We start from the raw sequence: 18,932 nt of genomic DNA on the forward strand, positions 1-18,932 counted from the left end.
GAAAGACTCATTGTTTTTGCTAATAACACTGAGATGTTGGTGCATGCATCTCTAATCTGTATGTATCTGATTATTACTAGTCACAACTGGTTGCACTTGGATCCTTGATATTTTAATGGAAAGGAACTAAAGGACGGGGGACTGAACAGTGCCAGTGTAGCATGCAAGTAGAGTCCAGAGAGGTGTGATACAGGATTGTACCACAAGGGATACAGAGGCGCAGGAGGTCAAGAAAGAAAACTGAAAGTAAAGGTTTTAGGAAGGGAGAGTGAGGTGAACACACTCAAATAAAGGATGGGGGACTGAACAGTGCCAGTGTAGCATGCAAGTACAGTCCAGAGAGGTGTGATACAGGATTGTACCACAAGGGATACAGAGGTGCAGGAGGTCAAGAAAGAAAACTGAAAGTAAAGGTTTTAGGAAGGGAGAGTGAGGTGAACACACTCAAGGCTGCAAAGCAAATTCCTTATGAATTATTAACCTCACAATTGTGGGGCTCCTCAAAATGTTGGCAATTTTCTCCAAAAGCATGTTTCTTGTTCATCATGAATAGCAGGCAACAGGCATGCTAGCTCTCTACTGCTTCCCCTGAAACCCACATCTGGTTTAGTTTGCAAAGAACAAGCCACAGCCTACCCTTGTGCCAGCCTGAATGTGCCCAATCTCATCTAAAGAACAACCACCCATCCTGTTTTCCTGTCAGTCAAACCTTAGGAACTGAGTTCAGTGCCTCTTACGGCAGCGCCAGCATCATGCTTCTGCAGCTCAGCATCAAGGGGATTTTTGAGGGCTTCCTTCCAAAGGACACCATTATCCACAAAAGAGAGAAAGATTGACACATCTGGGGAAAAGAAGATGACCTGCAGAATGGTGTGCCACAAGAAGCCACAGTTCTTGGGGTGAGTCTATCTCTTTACAAGGGGAACATGAAGGAGCTATATTAAGAATGTGTCTAGACAAAAACTCAGCATATAACTGGGGAAATGGGCAAGAAGCCTCAACCTTAGCCAAGGAACTATTGCAGTTGATCACTGCTGGGTGAGGGAGAGTTGATCTTCTTTAACGAAGTGATGCTAGATAGGCTGACCAGGCTACAGTGGATGGACTGACACTGAGGGACATCTGGGCACACAAACTTGACTCAATAGGCCTTAACATATATGACAGACTACATGAAAGCTGGGGGAGGGGGTGTTATGAGGAGTGCAGATATGGGAGGGGGTCTAAGTATGATTCAGATATATGAAATACACAAAGATTTCATAAAAATATGTATTGGAAAAAGAATGTGTGTAGACTACAGAGCTATAGTTGGTCTGGGAACACTCTTGACTTGTCTCTGGCTGGCTATAGACTGGTCAGAATATAAAAACTGAACTTCAAGAGAGTATACCCTCCTCGGACTTTCCTTGAAAATCATTAAAACCACCAGTTATTCTCCACAGGAACACTATATAATTAAGAAATAATTTGCTTCTAATTTGTCTTACAAGAGAGTTCTGATTTAATCATATGGATTTACACAGTACGATCAAATTAGATCTTACCTTGAGCTTATTTTCAAACATTTTAGGATGACACGATCTACATAAGCCTCATCATACATTTTTCTCCCTGTCCACAGGAAAACATATTTATAAGGCAAGCATCCTATATCACCACCCCTCGTATCTAGGGCCCTACTCATCATGTGGTTCTGAATACCTTTTATTAAGACCCAACTTCTACTCATCCCTACCTTCAGAACCTCCCTAAATGTGTCTTCTGGAATTTAGGGCCAATTAACAGCACAATACTCTTCATCCTCTGGTCTGTGTCTCTGTTGCACTCGCAGTACTCTAGTCCTGAGTAATGCCTTCCTCAACTCTCACCCCAGGTCACTGAAATAGAGTCAGCATTGTCTTTACTTCTCATGATACTGAGGTCAATCTTTTAGTTTTCTTCTCATTCTGGAAACTCATACTTTATAAACTCATGTCTTACTAGGTAAAGATGTGCACTCCCCACATACCAAGACCTCGGCCCTTAGATCACTGTGGCAAATTCTCTATCAGAGCCATGGTTATTTCTGTATTCACATAGATGATCCTTCCGCTATGATGGGTTCTCAGCTCCATTCTCTCTCACGAGGTATTTTGCAATCCCAGCACTGGGGAGGCAGAAACAGGCAGATCCCTGAGGCTCATGTTTAACCAGCCTAGCCTGATAGGTAAGCAACAGGCCAGCGAGAGGCCCTATCTTAAAAAATAAGATTTGTGGCTCCTGATGAACAACACCCAAGATTGACCTCTGGCTTGTAACTCCAGGATCTATTTCACACCTTCTTCTTTCCTCTCAAATCTCTAAAGACTCTTTCCTGCTGTCATTCTCCACTGATTATCCTACTTTCTAGAACACTAAGGAAATTGAAGCAATCCAGAATAGAATGTCAACAAGAGACCACACATCCTCAGTTACCCACATCTAAGATCCTGTAGTCTCGACCCTACCAATTACTAAGAATAAAATATCTACCATTTATTTATTTTTAAAAATTTGGTCACTTTAAACAAAATTTAATGTCCAAAATCATGTCATTATGAGATCTTCATATGTATTTTTTTTCAAATATATATACATGTGTGTGTGTGTATGTGTGTGTATAAATGTATCTTCATATTATTTGCCTATCCACTGCACTTCTAATTCCTGTCCCATCCTTTTGCTGGTCTTCCTCTCTGAAATTGTTCTCTTTCTGCCTTTTTGTCTTGAGTGTGTGGGTGTTGTGGGTGTTGTGGGTGTTGTGGTCTGTATGTACTATTGCAGATTCTTCATATGAAAGAAAACCTGGGATTTATATTTTCCCTCCCATCACCTTCTCCTGTCTCCCACCTCTTAGACCACTTCCTCTCCCTTCAAAAACCCTCTTTTATTTTCACGTTCTTTGTGAATACACACACACACACACACACACACACACACACACACATTTAAATCTAGATTCTGCATATTGGTAAAAAAATGTGATATTTTTCTTTCAGTGCCTATCTTATTTTTCTTAATATAATGATACTTATAGTTCTACTCATTTCCTATGAACAACATTACTTCATTCTTCTTCCTGGTTGAGTAAAATTCCATTGCAAGCATATGCCACATTTTCTTTCTCTGTCCCTCTGTTCATGGGCATCCACATGGTTCCACACCTTGGTTTTGGATAGTGGAGCAGTAAGCATAGACATGTGGTGTGCTGACTCTGACTCCTTCAGGGATATTCCCAGGAGCAGCACAACTAAATCATATGGTAGCTCTACTTTTAGGTTTTTAAGGAACCTCCATACTGATTTCCACAGTGGCTGTACCGGTTTACATTCCCAGCAGCATTTAAAAGTTCCTCTTGTCCCACATCCTCTTCAACATTTGTCATTTGTTTACTTGATGATATCAAGTCTGATGGGATGAGCTGGAATATGAAATGGGCTTTGATTTATATTTCCCTGGTTAGTCATTAAGATATTGAAATCTTTTCAAATATTTCTGGACATCTGTATTTCTTCTTTTGAGAATTGTTTCTTCAGTTCATTACCCTATTTATTGGTTGGATAGGACATGGTTGTTTTGGCGTTTGTGTTTTGGAGTTCTTCATAGATGGTAGACGTTAATCCTTTATCAGATGTATAGTTGGTAAGGACTTTCTCCTATTCTATAGACTGTCTGTTCATTGTAGTGGTTTTTTCATTGCTAGGCAGAGCCTTTAATGCTATGCAATCTCATTTGTCAATTCTTACAGTGATTCTATGAATTACTGGAGCCTTTTTCAGAAAATCTTTGCCCTTGTCTATGTTTTGAGATGTTTTCCCAATGTTCTCCTCTAGCAGTTTCAGAGCTTCAGATCGAACCTTACGATATGTGGCCTATTTTGAACTGATTCTTGTACAGGTGAGAAATAGGTATCTAGCTTCCTTCTCTGACATGAAGATTTCCAGTTTTCCAGCATCATTCACTGAAGAGGCTGTCATTTTCTCCAATGTGGTTTTCAACACCTTTGTGTCTGTGACTGTATGTGCATCCAGCTCTTGACACTTGTGCAGTTTTATAAAATTTAACTTCTTTATTTTCCTCATCTGTAGAAAATGATGTGATGAATGTTAACTAACTAGAAAGCAGAAATTCTGAAACAAATATAGACCAGTATTAAAACTGGTGCTATGGAAAGCAAAATTATTTTTTAAAATAAATAATAAAAGGGCTGAAAATGTTTGGCCCATTGCTCTCAGGTGAGCTGAGGCCTTCATTAACACTCTTGGTAAATTTGCTCTCTCTAGCCACCTAACTGGGGCTGTAGTCCACACAACTTTGCCCAATGACTTTTCAAAGTAATAAATAGCTTTTCAAAACTAAATGTCCAAATGATGCCTTCCTGAGTTGCTAGTTTAATAATCCTTCCAGAAAATAAAATAGGTACATTCCAGATTTTCCTCTTAGAATAGGCCCTACTAGTTCCTTGTGGTTATTTTTTTTTCCTTTTTAATATAGGAAATCATAGCACATTTTACTCTCATTGCAAATTGTAGTGTGTGTATTTAAATAATCCTTTTCATCTAGTTAAAGCTGTCTTGTCTGTTGTAGACAATCCAAATCCTATTTGGCCTGACGATTGCAAGCTTGGGGGCTGTTTTGATTTCTGCTTCCTACTCCTCCCACTTCAACCCAGCAGCATCTGCCACCATGATGCCCGGGTTCCTGTTTGTAGGAGCCCTGTTTGTAAGTAAAGTGGGGTTTCTAAAAGAAGACATGCTTTACAAATCTTTGCTGGGTGTGTGATCATAGAATGATGTGATCCTTAAGAGGAAAGGAGGCAAGAGAAGGCCAACTCAACTTTCCCTGTTATTACTCCATCCTGTGTCTCTCCCATTCATAAAGAGCAGCAGAGTGGCCATACTTGTCCTACTGTGTAAGTCCCTCAGGAAAAGACAGACTGAGAGAGGAGGCAAGAGGGGAAGGCAACGCTGGGCATCAACACATTTCTCACTTGGCATTACAGCATTCTGTTATATTAGTGGAAGATTTTTTACAGTCTTCTTTGGGACTTTGAAGAGGCTATTGGAGTCCACCCATTTTAGATATTTTATTTTTATTATTTTTATTTTATGTGTATGAGGGTATTACCCTGCATGTAGGTAAGTGCACCCATGTTGTTCAGTGCCCATGGAGGTCAGAAGAACTGAAGTTATAGATGGTTGTTAGCTGCCATGTGGGTGCTGGGAACCAAACCCAGGTCCTCTGCAAGAGCAGCCAGTGCTCTTAACTGCTGAGACATCTCTCCAGCCTCCCAGCCATTTTAAGAGTAATCCATTCATCAGATGGAGAGTGAGAAGGCCATTTAGCAATAGTATCAGACCACTAGCAGATGCCACAGGTTTGCAGACATTTATCTCAGTAATAAGACTCACAGGAAGCAAAGGTGTATTTCAGTGTTCACAGGTAACCATAAACATTTCCAAAGCTCTTTCAGTGTCTTATCATTTAATAGCTCATGAACGAAAGCCCTACTGAATCTTATTTTCAGAGTCTAGGCCCCACATACACCTGCTATCAAGGATCATTTCTTTTCCATAGAGAATCCTATTCAAATAACAAAAGGGAGCAAACTCTGGGAAGATGGGTTACACAGAGACTTCTGTAGAGGTCATGGTTCCTGTGTGAGCAAAATGGCTCATCTTGCAAGAAGGTCCTTATCCCAAAAGTACAATTTGTCCTCTCTTTCTCTGTCTAACCAGTGGCTGTAGCGCCCACCTTTTATTAGCGAAATTAGTGTCGCTTGTGCTTGACCTCTTTGTGATTTCCCCCAAGCCACAGACAAAACCAAAGTTTCAGCTTCCAGACTCTCAACGCTCTTCTTGCTGGGCTCTTAATGGCACTGGGATCATTACTGGCTTCTGGTGGGTAACAACAAAGGCTTCACCTCTGGCCCCATCCTTCCAACTTCCTTAGCTGCAGGTACTACGCAGTCCACCTGCACTAACAGCTTTGACTCATAGTTTTCTGTACCTTGCTGCACTGAGGCCCTTTCCCACATGTTCTGTTGGCTTACCCTATCTCTCTTTTCTTTCAAGTCTTAAGCCATTAATCTACCGCAGTCTGCTCCCTTTCAACATTGAGATTCCCCAAGCACTTATTATTGCATCTTGTCTCTAGGCCTCTGCAGCAATAACGGTTTTCCAATAAAATAAACCCAACGTCTCTGAGCATCTGCCTATTGTTCAAAGTTTGTGTAACCATCCTGAGGTAGATATTAGGTCTCTCCATCAGGATGGACCTATGCCATTCCTGCAGCACTACCTTCCTAAAAGTTTTCAGACATTCCTTTTTATTGCAGGATTGAAAGCAGCACGGTGGGCAGGGTTATACAGGACAGCTGGACTGACCATTTCTCTCTTTCCTGAACAGTTTGTCATTGCTGGGTCACTCTCAATTATCTCTGGAAAAATACCAACCAAATCTTTTGTAAGTATGAAGATCATTAAGTGCCAACTGTTTGGAATGGTAGGCACCTCATAGCTCATTCTTCTAGTTCAAAATCTCAATTTTACAGTTTAAAGAAATTAAGCTCAGAACAGGTTAGAGAGCACACGTTCTTTGGGTTTGGCCATTGTCAGAGCCAAAAGTACAGTCCAGGTTTTTCCTTTCTGCTCTTGGGAAGTCACGTCTAAGAAAAACTGAAGTTCTCGGGGAGACAGAACTTGTTTGTTCGCGCTCCCAAAGAGATTAATGACAGAACTTAGATCTGAGTCTACATTTGTGGATTCCAAGCCTGGAACTCTGCCTCCATCCAATGCTGAGAACTCATCAAAACCTCCCTCTCCCATGCAATTCCTGGCTTTGGACTGCAGTTTTAGTCATACAAAGTGCAAGCCAGCTCCTATACCACTTGTGTGTTCCCATCCACGGCTACCCAGACCCTGTGTCTTCTGGAATCAGGATGTGTTTTTCCCTCTACTGTATTTCCAGGGCTATAGTCTGAACATTGTTTCGTTTGGCAGTGGGCATAGCAAGAACCACAGAGACTAAGCCCACAAGCCACTAACTCTTACCCTTTCACTGAGGGAAACAAAAGGTGTACATTGGTCAGCTGCTTGTCAGCTGCAAGTATATGTTGTCTTCAGTCACCCTAGTCACCCTCTAGGGAATCTTCTCCAGATTGCTTTCACCTATTCTTTTGTTGTTTTGTTGTTTTGGGGTTTTTTGTTATTGTTTTTGGTTTTTGGTTTTTGTCTTTTGAGACAGGGTTTCCCTGTAGCCTGGAACTCTTTATTCATTATGTACACCAAGCAGACCTCAAACTCAAACTCACAGAGATCACCTGTCTCTGCCTCCCAAGTTCTGGGACTAAAGGCGTGCACTACCATGCCCAGCATGCTTTGACCTATTCTTAAAGCTGCTCCTTTCTATAAGGTAGAGATACAGGTTAGGTTTTCTAGAGGATGCCAAAGGCTATATTCTACGAGTTTTACAAGCAACAGTGTAAGACTGCTGGGGAAGTCAGTGGAGATCCTGGCAGTGGGCTGAGCATCCTTGACTTCAGGATCATGGAGAGCCAGGAGGCCAGACTCCCCATCTATGGGAATTATTCATGCATGCTCCCATTCAGCACATTTTCTAACTATCTCATGTGATAACTATAGAGTGCAGAGTGATACAAAGACTAATTAGCCTCAATCTGTAGAATAAGAGGTCACAGGCTCTAGTGGGAGGCACCATCATAGTCTAGTGGGCAGTGGTGAAGCAGCACCCACTGGGAACTCTATGCATCTCTCTTCCAGGCAATGGGCTGTCTGATGGCAAACACAGCAAGTTTTGTTGCTGCTGGAGTTGGCCTCTTCCTCCTCACTCACAGTCTCATAGCCCTGAATATTGCCTCTATACACAGCCCTTCAGGAAAGAAGAGTCTATCTTTGCTGCTTTCTTCGGAGCACTACTATTTGACAGATGAAGAAAAGAACTGTCTCCTGGCTGATGTTGGCATAACAGTAAGTAGTTTCAGACTAAATATCCTGTCATGTGAAACCTCAGTATCTTCTCTTTGCATAAATTCTGCTTTTTCAACAGTCTCTCATCCTGTTGGTCTGTCTGGGGTAGACAGGGAAAAAAATATGTTTGAAAGAGGCCTGTTAGCAAATTTCTTGGTTTGAGGGATACATCAAAGATGTCAAAAAGAGGAAAGAAGATGAGCAAACAAAGACAATGGACAGCCTACAGCTTCAGTGGCCTTTCTTAAATCACGACAGGCAGAAATAGTCCTTGTTATTTTTATTGAACTGGAAATTGAGGTGATTGTTTGGGTCCTTTTCCTGGAGCTGGAAATCTTTACCTATTAAGATATGCTGGCAACAAGGGAGGAGATGGGTGACAGTTAATCAAGAGATTTATTCCTAGAAGAAGCATCAGTGTCCCCGGGCAGCATTTCCTTGGCACCCTTCCACTAAATTTGATGGCCACGACCTGCCGATAGTGATAAGCCTGACTTAATTGATTCTTAAATGGAGGATTATAGTGTTAGTGTTAAGACCATAGCACTGTGGTCTTTTGAGGAGAAAACCTTCCTTGATGACTTCTAATAGGAGCAGTGAGAGACCAAGGCGATATCTTTCATCTGACTCATCAGTCTCAGGGAATGTATGAAAGTTTTTGGACTCACATCCCCCTATGAGCCTAACTATGTGACTGGATCAAAGAGGTTGATTCAAGACCTTGAGGACCTGAAAGAGAACAGAGACCCATCTGGTTCAAAATGAGTATGAGAATGCTCAGGACGTCACTGGGCAGGACACGAAGCAATGGGGTGTGAGATGTATCCTCCCACTGGGATATTGGGCGCTTATTTTAATTAAGACTAATTTTAGTACACCAAATTATCTCCCATACAATGGGAACCAAGGGACTTCCTGTAACATCAGGAAAGTCGCAAAAACAGCAGACCAAGCTGACCTCCAAGGGCTGCTCATTAGCAACAACCTGAACAAAAGTATTAGATCAAAAAATTTAAAAGTACATATTCAAGTCTTGCAAAAGAAAGGGAGCTGGGGGGGCGGGAGAAATCAAGGCAGGTGTCTTAGTTTCTAGAAGATAAGAGAGAGCCTAAAGCCAAATCATCAAGCCAGAAAACTGGGAGAATCTTCACAGGAACAAGTAGTAGAGACTGGGATCCAGAAATTTTAACACCCAGCGTTGGCAGGCTCATAGGAGTTCACACAGTGTCCTGCAAAGGTATTAGGAATAGAGGTTGAATCTTTATGCAATTTCTAAAAATAAGACAAGGAAAACTACACGCAACACCCCTGCCATCAGCTCAGGAAGCCCCATGCAAAGCATCTAAATTCATTACTACACATAAAATAGAGGTGCTTCAAATCAAGGAATTTAAAAACTGTTCCTGGATCTGTGGTATCCCTAATGTCTTTGCAAAGTCAAACTTAAAGCAACCGTCTAAGGTGATATCAATAACTACAATGTATAAGACTCTTGCCTATCAAAGATGCCCACTACTACCGCCACACACACTTAAACTACATGATCATAAATATATGAGAAACATGAAAAAAAAACTGAAAGCAGCAACAGATGAAACAAAGATGCAAGTTAGTAGCCCAAGAGCTGCAATAATGTAGTCATTTGAGCAAGGTTATAATGAAAACATATTGTAACTGATTAAAAATGTAGAAAAAGTAATTGAAAACAAAATAATAGAACAGGACAGCAAAATTTTAAGAAAAAGTAGAAGACAAGAAGACTTGGTAATGAAGTACCATGATTAGAAATGAAAACTGTAGTCTTTGAAATTAAAACATGAGAAAGTCAGTGAAGAAGAGACTCGATAGCTGGTGAAATCACACAGAACACAAGTAAGGTAGAAATCTGGAAAAATGTAAATGAGAAGTTAAAAGACAGATGCTGACATTGCATGAAGATATCGGACATATGCTGAACATGAGATCAAGTAGGAGAGTATGGGAGAGAGGGGGAAAGGCAAAAAGAACTACCCGAGAATGCTTCGAAATTAAAGACATGAGATTTCACACCAAAGGAATGTTCTGAGCCTCCAGTAGATAATAAACTCATACTTAGAAACATCATGAATAGAAAGCACCACAGACAGAGAGAAAATTATAAAAGCAACAGAGATGCAGGACTGACCACTCTTCCCTGTACTTGTGTGTGATGCCAGGCTTCTGAGATGAAAGGCGCTCCTTATTTCCCTCCCCTGTTAAGAAGTCTGAAAGAAAAGGTAGAGAAGAGGATGAAGCTGCTATCTGTGTTCCTTCTGGCCTTCTTTGCTAAGGGCTTCATCCCCTAGTCTCCCCTCAGTCAACTCAAAAGCTGGCTGTGTCAGGTACTACCATGCTTGTCCTTATTTGCAGAGTGGTCTGGTGATAATGCTTGTCTTCACTGCACTGGAACTTTTGCTGGCTCCATATGCATCTGCCTTTTGGAGCAGAAAGAAGTCTGCTCCAACAAGCCTGAGGTAAGCTGTTGATACCTCCATGATGCCTGCTGTGTCCAGCTCTAAGCTATAGTGATTCAGGCCCACAGAAAGGAATAAGATACACATATAAGGTGACTTTTTATGGTGAAGAAAGTTCATGGAATGGGCTTCTTCAAAAAGATGCTGTGCTCACCTGGGATCAGCTCGCACAGGCAGCAGATCAGTTGGAGTATCCCCTTTACGTGCAGTTACCTGGGTTTAGAAATCATCTCAAGAAACCTCGTGAATGAATCAAAGCTTAGATAAAGTATGTATACATAAGAACAAGAGTTTATATTCCCTTGCTCTTATCATGAACACAGTCACCCATCTCAGAATATTCACGGTCAAGTCTCTTACTAACATGCTTTTACTAAAACATCACTGTTCTGTTTATGGTTTTCCTTACTTCCCTTTCCCTTTGTGCTGTAATTTCAAAATGCTTTCATTTCTCCTGAACACTATAGCAAAACAGAAAAAAATTCATAATTTGTATGAATCATGATTCAAGTAAGGGGCCGCTAGAAAGCAACAAAATGATTAGCAGGCTGGAAAAATGATGCTGGTTTCAACTAATATTCCTGGAACTATGATAAAGTTAGGAAGCATACTACTTTACAAAACTTGAGGGAAATACCAAGTCAGTATCCTTAAACTCTCCAAAATTTCAAAGTTTTCAAATCTACTAACAAATTTTATCTTTTCCAGAGTGTACTTTTCTTGCCTAATCGCAAGCTCACACCCAACATGTCAAAATAGATCTTTAAAGGTCAGGGATATGAAATGCTTTTGGCCTCAGAAGAAGAAAGAAGAATCCAGTGTGCGTGGCAAAGCATGATTAGACTTTCCCCAAATCTCAACTTTAGTAGATCCAAAGAAACCTTTTCTGTGTACTTTCAATATGAGTCATGTCTTTTCTCTGGAAACTAATTCTCTCAAAGTCCAGGTTGTCAAAATTGTACTAGCCGAATTTCAAAATGACCACTAACTTTATAAACTTCAGACAAACTGAGCAGAAAGTGTTTCATCTATCTCTGTAATTAGAAGAGAAAAAGGTGTAATCCTGGGCTAATGTGAATTGACTAGGTCATGCAGCTATGCAGGATCTAGTTCTGTATATTTGCACATTCTTGTCCTTTACATGTTAGATATTATGCATTGCAAGAACAGTTTAAAAATTTTATAAATATGAGTACGCACAAGGCCCTGGGTTTGATCTCCAGCACTGAATTAAAAAAAAAAAAAAAAACATAGTCATGGGCTAGAGAGATGGCTCAGGGGTTAAGAACATTTGCTGTTCTTCCAGAAGACCTAGGTTTGATTACCAGCACTCACATGGCTGCTAACAACTGTCTGTAACTCCAGCTCCAAGGGACCTGACACCGTCTCCTAGCCTCCACAGTCTTTGCATGACACAGGTATACTTACATACTTAGAGGCAATACACATAAATACACATAAAATAAAAATAATAAATAAAATATTTTTTAAAAAATAGGCACGGTGGTTCATGCACTTGGGAGGCTGAGGCAGGACTGCTGTGAGTTCAAAGTCAGCCTGGGCATTGATTGAGATGGTCAAAAAAACGTAACTTATTTTAGTCTCAATAACTTTTTTAGGTGCTGAGGATTGACTTTAGGGCACTATGCATGCTAACGAAGTACTCTGTCACTTAGTTCTAGCCCCAAAACCAACGGCTTTATTTTCAAACATTTGAATTCAATACTATATTCAATCATGAAATATTCTCTTCCATTCTAGACTAAGATATGAGACATATAAAAGCAATATCAACCTCACTGCTGTGTTGGAGAAATTAACATGATTCACCTAATAGATAGTTCCTAATGTTGTTTCCAAGAAAAAAAATGTGCAATAGAAATAAATATGTTAGTTTTCCAAATGTATAAAAATGATCATGGCAGTGGTACATACGGTCCCCCATATGCCTACAAACAGCAAGAGAGACAATTAAATTTATGGTGTACTCAGAAGATTACCCTATACAACAGTACAAGTCATCAAACCACCATTGCACGGACACATAGTTCAATCACACACACAATTTTAGAAAAATAAATCCCATGTATGAAAGTGTGTATACTCTCATGTTCATAAAGTCTAAGTTTGGATAAAAACTAATGTGTAGTGTCAGAATCAGAGTGCTGTTTAGCCTCTGGGCAGTCACTGGAAGGGTCTGCGTCTCTGGGCTACCGACTGTTCTTTCGCTTCATCTGGATGCCGATGCTGTACACTTTTTGTTTTCTTGCTTCTAGGTTATAACTGAATAAAAATGTTTAAAAAACAGTAATCTTTGCCCTCTTGTTTCTGTCTAGTTGTCAGATCTTTCTGGTCAGTTCCTTTTCATAATCAAATCCCTTAAAACAAAACCATCTCCCCTTGGGAGTCAACCTCGACTATTTCCCTCTGCACCATATCTAACCTGTATTACAACCTGCTAACACTAAATCAGACTCAGAGGTGTCTGAGCCTCTGAAGTTGGAGTTACAGATCATTGTGAGCCACCCATTATGGGTGCTGGGAATTGAACTCGGGTTCTCTGCAAGAGCTGTATGCACCCTTAACTACCTAGCCATCTCTCCAGCCCCCAACACATCATTCATCTAAAACCCAATCTTCTTTTTCTTCTGCTCAACCCTTTTATTTCACTACAAATACCAGTGACAGTCCTCAAATGTTCCCCTCCCAAATCAAACTCTTCATTTCCCCTCTGACCTTCTGAAAACTGTTCCCTTTTCTTCCTCTATTCACATTGGACTTAATCAGGCCCTTGGTACAGCCCCTCTTTTGGAATTCTGTACTTTGTAAGCCCCTCAAACCGGAATGTTTCTCTTATAAATATTTCCATTTCTGGCTTGCTCTCTACTTTCAGGGCTTTCTTCAAATCCCTCAGCCTTAATGAAAACACACACAGACACAGACACAGACACAGACACAGACACACACACACACACACACACACACACACACACAACCTACACACAACCGTCTCCCTTCACCTGAATGTTTTCTTTCATAATAATTGCCACCATCTGCCACATTAATGCTTTATTAATGTGTTTGTATACATCTCCCACTACTACTCTGTAAGCTACATTTGCACACTCACTATTCCCTCTTCAAGTTTGCAGCTATTTGCCTATTTGCAAATGTTTAAGTGGTGTGTGTGTGTGTGTGTGTGTCTGTGTGTGTGTGTCTGTGAGTAAAGGATCTTAGAGTCTCTTTCTTCCCATAAGCCAAACAACAAAAATAAAACTATAGTTTATTCAAGCTGTATTTCTTTTATTTTTATTTTGTGTGTATGAGTGTTATGCCTGCATGCATTTAAGTGCACATGTGTCATGCCGTGCTTGCAGAAGTCAGAAGAGGGCATCGGATTCCTTGGAGCTGGAGTTACAGGCAGTTGTTAGCCACCATGTGAGTGCTGGGATTCAAATCAAGATCTTCTGCAAGAATGGCCAGTGCTCTTAATCTCTGAGTTATCTCTCCATCCTCAAGGGTATATTTCTTGTTAGTGGGTTTGTTGTTGTTGTTGTTGTTGTTGTTGTTGTTGTTCTTGCTTAGCTTTATTTTAAATTTGGAAGCTATTGTTTTTGCTGTTAACTGAAGGAGTGACTAGCCCACAAACTTATGGAAGATGCCATAAGGACACAGTAACCCTCCCCACCACCAACCCCAGCCTGGTTGTCTTCCAAAAATGCTGTGACTATCAACTCAGTTTCTAGACCCAGACATTTTAGAGTCATTTTTAACTCGCTGCTTCATTCAGACCAAGAAATCCTTCAGGCTAGAACTATTTATTAGCACAAAGGCAAAATGAACTCAGGGGAAAAAGAAAAGGTGACTTCAGTCAAGCAGATGTGGCTAGAACTATACATGCATGCTAGCATTCTGACTTCTGACTCTTGATTCAGACACACACACGCACACACACACACATGCATGCACACACACATGCATGCACACACACACACCTTCCCCCTTAAAAAGAATCTAAAAGCTGAATCATGCATGCTCAAATCCCTCCACAAACTCTCCAACCCATCCTCCTCCCCACCCTGCTCAAGTCAGAGATTCTCCTTGCCAGCCTCATGAAGCAAGGAGCTATGTTGAAGAAGTAAGTCAAAGGCTGAGAGTCCCCTAGATCTATGGTCACCTCTGACCTCCAGCCTGCAAGACCCAGGGTTCTTAGTCACACGAGCACCAGAAATGGATTCTGCTAATGACCTGTGTGTGTTTGGAAGTACCTTCCCCAGTTCCCAGTTAAGACAGCCTGGCGGATACCTTATTTGCAGTAGTAGTCTGAGACCATCAGCAGAAGCACTCAGCAAAATTATACTCAGCCCCTGACCCACAAAAATTACAAGATTTTAAAAAACGTCTTTTTTAAGCTATTAAATTTTTGTAATTAGTTATACAGCCGTAGAAAACTTAAAAACAGTGGTTGTTGCACAGAATCCAAAACATGAGAAGCTCCACTTTTAGATATATTCAAACTTCAGCCCCACCACTTACCTACCAGCATCAAGGTAATCATTGGTTCCCTTGTCTTTAAGTAGAGTATAATAATAGACCCGCTTCCCAAGGCTGCTAGGAGGGGATGGAATAACATACCCAAAAGTATGACTTTAGTGAAGAAGCTAAAATATCATTTCTTTTGGCCTAGTGTTGGCACATACTAAGTGTTGGTGCATTTAACTGATAGTGTTCTTGCTGAAGTCAAGAAGGGTAGTCCACTGCAATTTTAAAGCAAGAGAAAATATCATTTCTACTCAAAGTATACCACCATTTGTAGTTGTTCCCAATGACTGCTGTTTCACATCACTATGGAATGGTTCTTTTCTGTGTCAATAGCCTGAAATATTAAAGTCTATCTGTGCGGAGCTTGAAAGTGAGAAACGGGTGGAAACATGGAGACGGACAGCTGGAGCTTATCTGAGAAAACAAAATCAAATGGGCCCTGAAATGTCTACCAAGCACAAAAGTATAAACTTCCTCCTGCTGAATATTAGTAAGTCAGCCCCTCCCCCAAGTCAGGCATTCTGTACAAAGTTAGCTCCGTTATCACTTTAAAGGAGAATATACATATGAGGTATACACATATATACATACATGTATATGCTATTTGATAACCCAAACACCCACTGAGCCTCTTAAAATGCAATAAAAGCAATGGCATAGCTATAGATTACTCACAAACTAACATGTAAGATGGAGAAACGCTTAAGATATTGTAACCATTTCATAACCAACTAATCACAATAGTGGATCACAAACAAGTGATCTGTTTGCAACACATGGCAGCAGTGCAATCCCGGCTGCCCTGTTCTGTGTGTCTTGTGGTTTACCAATTCTGCATAGAATATTTATGCATTTATCTACTTACTTGCTTATTTTGGTGCTGAGGATGAAGCCCAGGGCTTTGAGCACACTATGTCAGAGTCCCATCACAGAACTAACGCCACAGCCCACCTACTTAGAATTTCAAGATACACTTGCCCCACCCATTTTACTGTCAAAATGTGGCACTGTACTTTAAGGACATAAGTTAAAATTAACCTGAATAAACATGATAGAAAAATGTTGTAGTGACAATAATTACCTTCTCTGAAGTTTGGATGTGAGAAATAAAGGCAGGTTCTATCAGAAAAATAGTCAAGAGATAAGAGATAGTCTACAAATCATTTTTACACAGCCATTTTTCTCAACCATTTGGCAATGTCTGGGCACATTTTTTGGCTGTTACAACTAGGCAAGTACTGTTGGTCTATGATAATTATGGGCAAGAGATGCTGATAAATATCTCATAAACAAGAACTCCCTACAACAGACAGTTATAGGACCAAATGCCAACAGTACAGATATTGAGAAGAGGGGGCACCTGTGTTACCCCCCCCAAGACCCAGGAAACATCCCAGGAGAGTGGACAGAAGGACTGTCAGAATAGAGAGATGGGCAGGAGTTTGGTGAGGAGCTGTTGCCTAGCTATGCATGACCCACGACAGTTGAAATCATGAAGACACAGCAAATATGACTGCTTGCATGGGGCATGGGGGTGGGAAGGAAGGAAGGAAGGGAGGGAGGAAGGAAGGAAGGAAGGAAGGAAGGAAGGAAGGAAGGAAGGACATGAGGGAAGGAGGAGAGTAGTGGGAAGAAGGTCAGCAGGGGGGTTAGTGGAGGAGATGAGAGGAGGTAGTCAGAGGTGACTATGCACAGCGCATTGTAAACAGGTATTATTACACTGTCAACAAATTTAGAAGATGGATATAATCAAAATACAGTATATTCATGTTTGAAATCACCAAAGAATGCATAATAAAAAAGATTTTTAAATATTTTAAACTAAGAAGCTAATAAATAGGAATTGTAAATATATTTTGGACCAAGTGAGTATCTACAAGAGTGTACTAGAAGCTGGGCATGGTGGTATATACCATTAATTCCAGCACTAGGGAGGCAGAGGTAGGAGGATTTCTTTGAGGTAGAGACCAGCCTGGTCTACATATTGAGTTCCAGGCCAGCTGGGGCTACAGGGAGACCTTGTCTCAAAAAAGCCAAACAAAAAATAAAGAGTATACTGAAAATGCTAAAGTCATATGAATTTTTTTCTGCTAAATATTGGGAAGATTACACATTAGTATATCCTTTTATCATATAATTAAATATATTTACTTTAAGAAAATATACACTAATTCTCACTAATTCTACTGCCTAAGATGACAATGTTAACATGTGTTAGCTTTTCTGATTCTTTTCATTTATCTATGCTGGGTTTTTGTCTTACAATATTGGGACTCATTCTATGATCTGTTTTTCAATGTACTCTGTATATCAATAAATATAAATTTTAGAATGTCAAGGTTGCCACAAATGAGGAAATATTCCAGAAAATACTTTAATGTCACAGGAGATGTGAAATCGTTCACCTCCTTAATCATTATCATCCTAACAGATACAAAAATATAAAAGTTTAGCATAGAGCACAAAATTCCATGCTTCTTTATTTCTTATTTCTATAGGCTAAATGAGGAAGGACTTAAATGGAATCAGCTTTACTTGTCTTTCTAAAAGTTAACATTCTCACTATTATAGCAACAACTACCAGCAGCCCTATATTTTATTTGCCAATGGTGTTTTACTTAACTGGAAAATGCAAAGGGAGCATTTTCCTCCCATAAGTTCCTCAACATAGGGAAAAAGGGGTAAAAGATAACAATGTAAGTTGATACATACATTATTGTTACACACACACACACACACACACACACACACATTACCCTGAGCATCATGAGTATATATAAATTGGTTGATTATACTTCAATAGAAATGAAAAAAGTCACAATTAATTTTTGATTTTTATACTATTAAGAGATATGCTTATTGTAGATGTGTCACTAAGGCTAGGCAACTTACAATCACTTATTCTCTATGTTTAGTCAGTAGTGGAACTTTGTAATAACGTCGATCTGTTGCAATGAAAAGTGTCTTTGATGAGTAGTGAGGTATACTTGTCTGTAGAGATAAGGATGCATATTTAGAGTACAGTAAGAAACTATTTTGGTCTAGGAACGTGACAGAAGTAGTGATTACCCCCAAGATAAAAATGCCATTGCTAAAACAGTAGAGATCATTTTCTGGGCTATTCATTATTGTGGTTTGTAGTCTTTACGGTTGGGAGTTGGGTAGGATCACTGATTGGGTTTCTCACTTGGCAGCTTACATAGTATCCTCTGATACTATGAGGGCTAGGCTTCACAAAGGTGGCTTCCAGGTCACTTTCAGCTCCATTGTTCCAAGTCCTGTGTCTATTCCATGTCTTGTCTCCAGCAATAGGGTCTTCCCTTCAAGTTCTTGGAGGCAGTAGCTTATATTATTTTGGGAATCTCTTAAACTACCCTGACCCAATATTCATTGCTTGTTGCTCTTCATCTTGAGGTTGGGTCCTGTGAAATTTCCCCTATCCGCCTTGATTTCGTGCACACCATCTGTTTAATGTTGTGTTTGTTATATGTTTATAAGCAATTTGACAAGAGAGTAAGTCTTCTAGGCAATGGTTTCTTTCCAGGAAGAGAAGGGGCTGGTGCACTCTAGAATTCTGATTTTATGACTCAATGACTGAGATTCTATGGTTCTGTAACTGCTAAGAGCTCACTCCCAAGGACTCCATGTGACACAGTGGGGAAGTATATGATGAGTATGGCTGCAACATCCACATACTCTCCTAACAGGGTTCTGCCATTGAATCATGGAGTCACCGTCGGAGGAGAAAAGGACCCATGTCTTCACTATAGACTCAAATGAAACTGTCTTGACTGCATTTCCCTAACATCATGAGTATGGCTGCAACATCCACATACTCACTCTCCTAACAGGGTTCTGCCATTGAATCATGGAGTCACCGTCGGAGGAG

General features: G+C 40.4%; 2 protein-coding genes across 2 annotated transcripts in view; both read left to right on the top strand.

Moving 5' to 3' along the window:
* The first annotated feature begins 752 nt into the window (after positions 1-752).
* On the top strand, positions 753-11,282 carry Ms4a7 (membrane spanning 4-domains A7). Its single transcript, XM_008840730.2, is given in 6 exon segments — positions 753-899; positions 4,609-4,743; positions 7,803-8,009; positions 10,398-10,469; positions 10,472-10,501; positions 11,210-11,282. Coding segments are annotated over 6 exon segments (642 nt in total). The 3' UTR covers positions 11,261-11,282.
* Positions 11,283-18,767: 7,485 nt separating this feature from the next.
* Positions 18,768-18,932, top strand: part of Ms4a14 (membrane spanning 4-domains A14) — a 16,996-nt gene continuing 16,831 nt past the window's right edge. The window contains 1 exon segment of the mRNA XM_029567185.1: positions 18,768-18,894. Within this exon segment, the coding sequence (XP_029423045.1) occupies positions 18,768-18,894 (127 nt within the window).

This window comes from Nannospalax galili, unplaced genomic scaffold (assembly GCF_000622305.1).
Source record: "Nannospalax galili isolate Female #2095 unplaced genomic scaffold, S.galili_v1.0 scaffold1321, whole genome shotgun sequence".
Lineage (NCBI taxonomy): Eukaryota > Metazoa > Chordata > Mammalia > Rodentia > Spalacidae > Nannospalax > Nannospalax galili.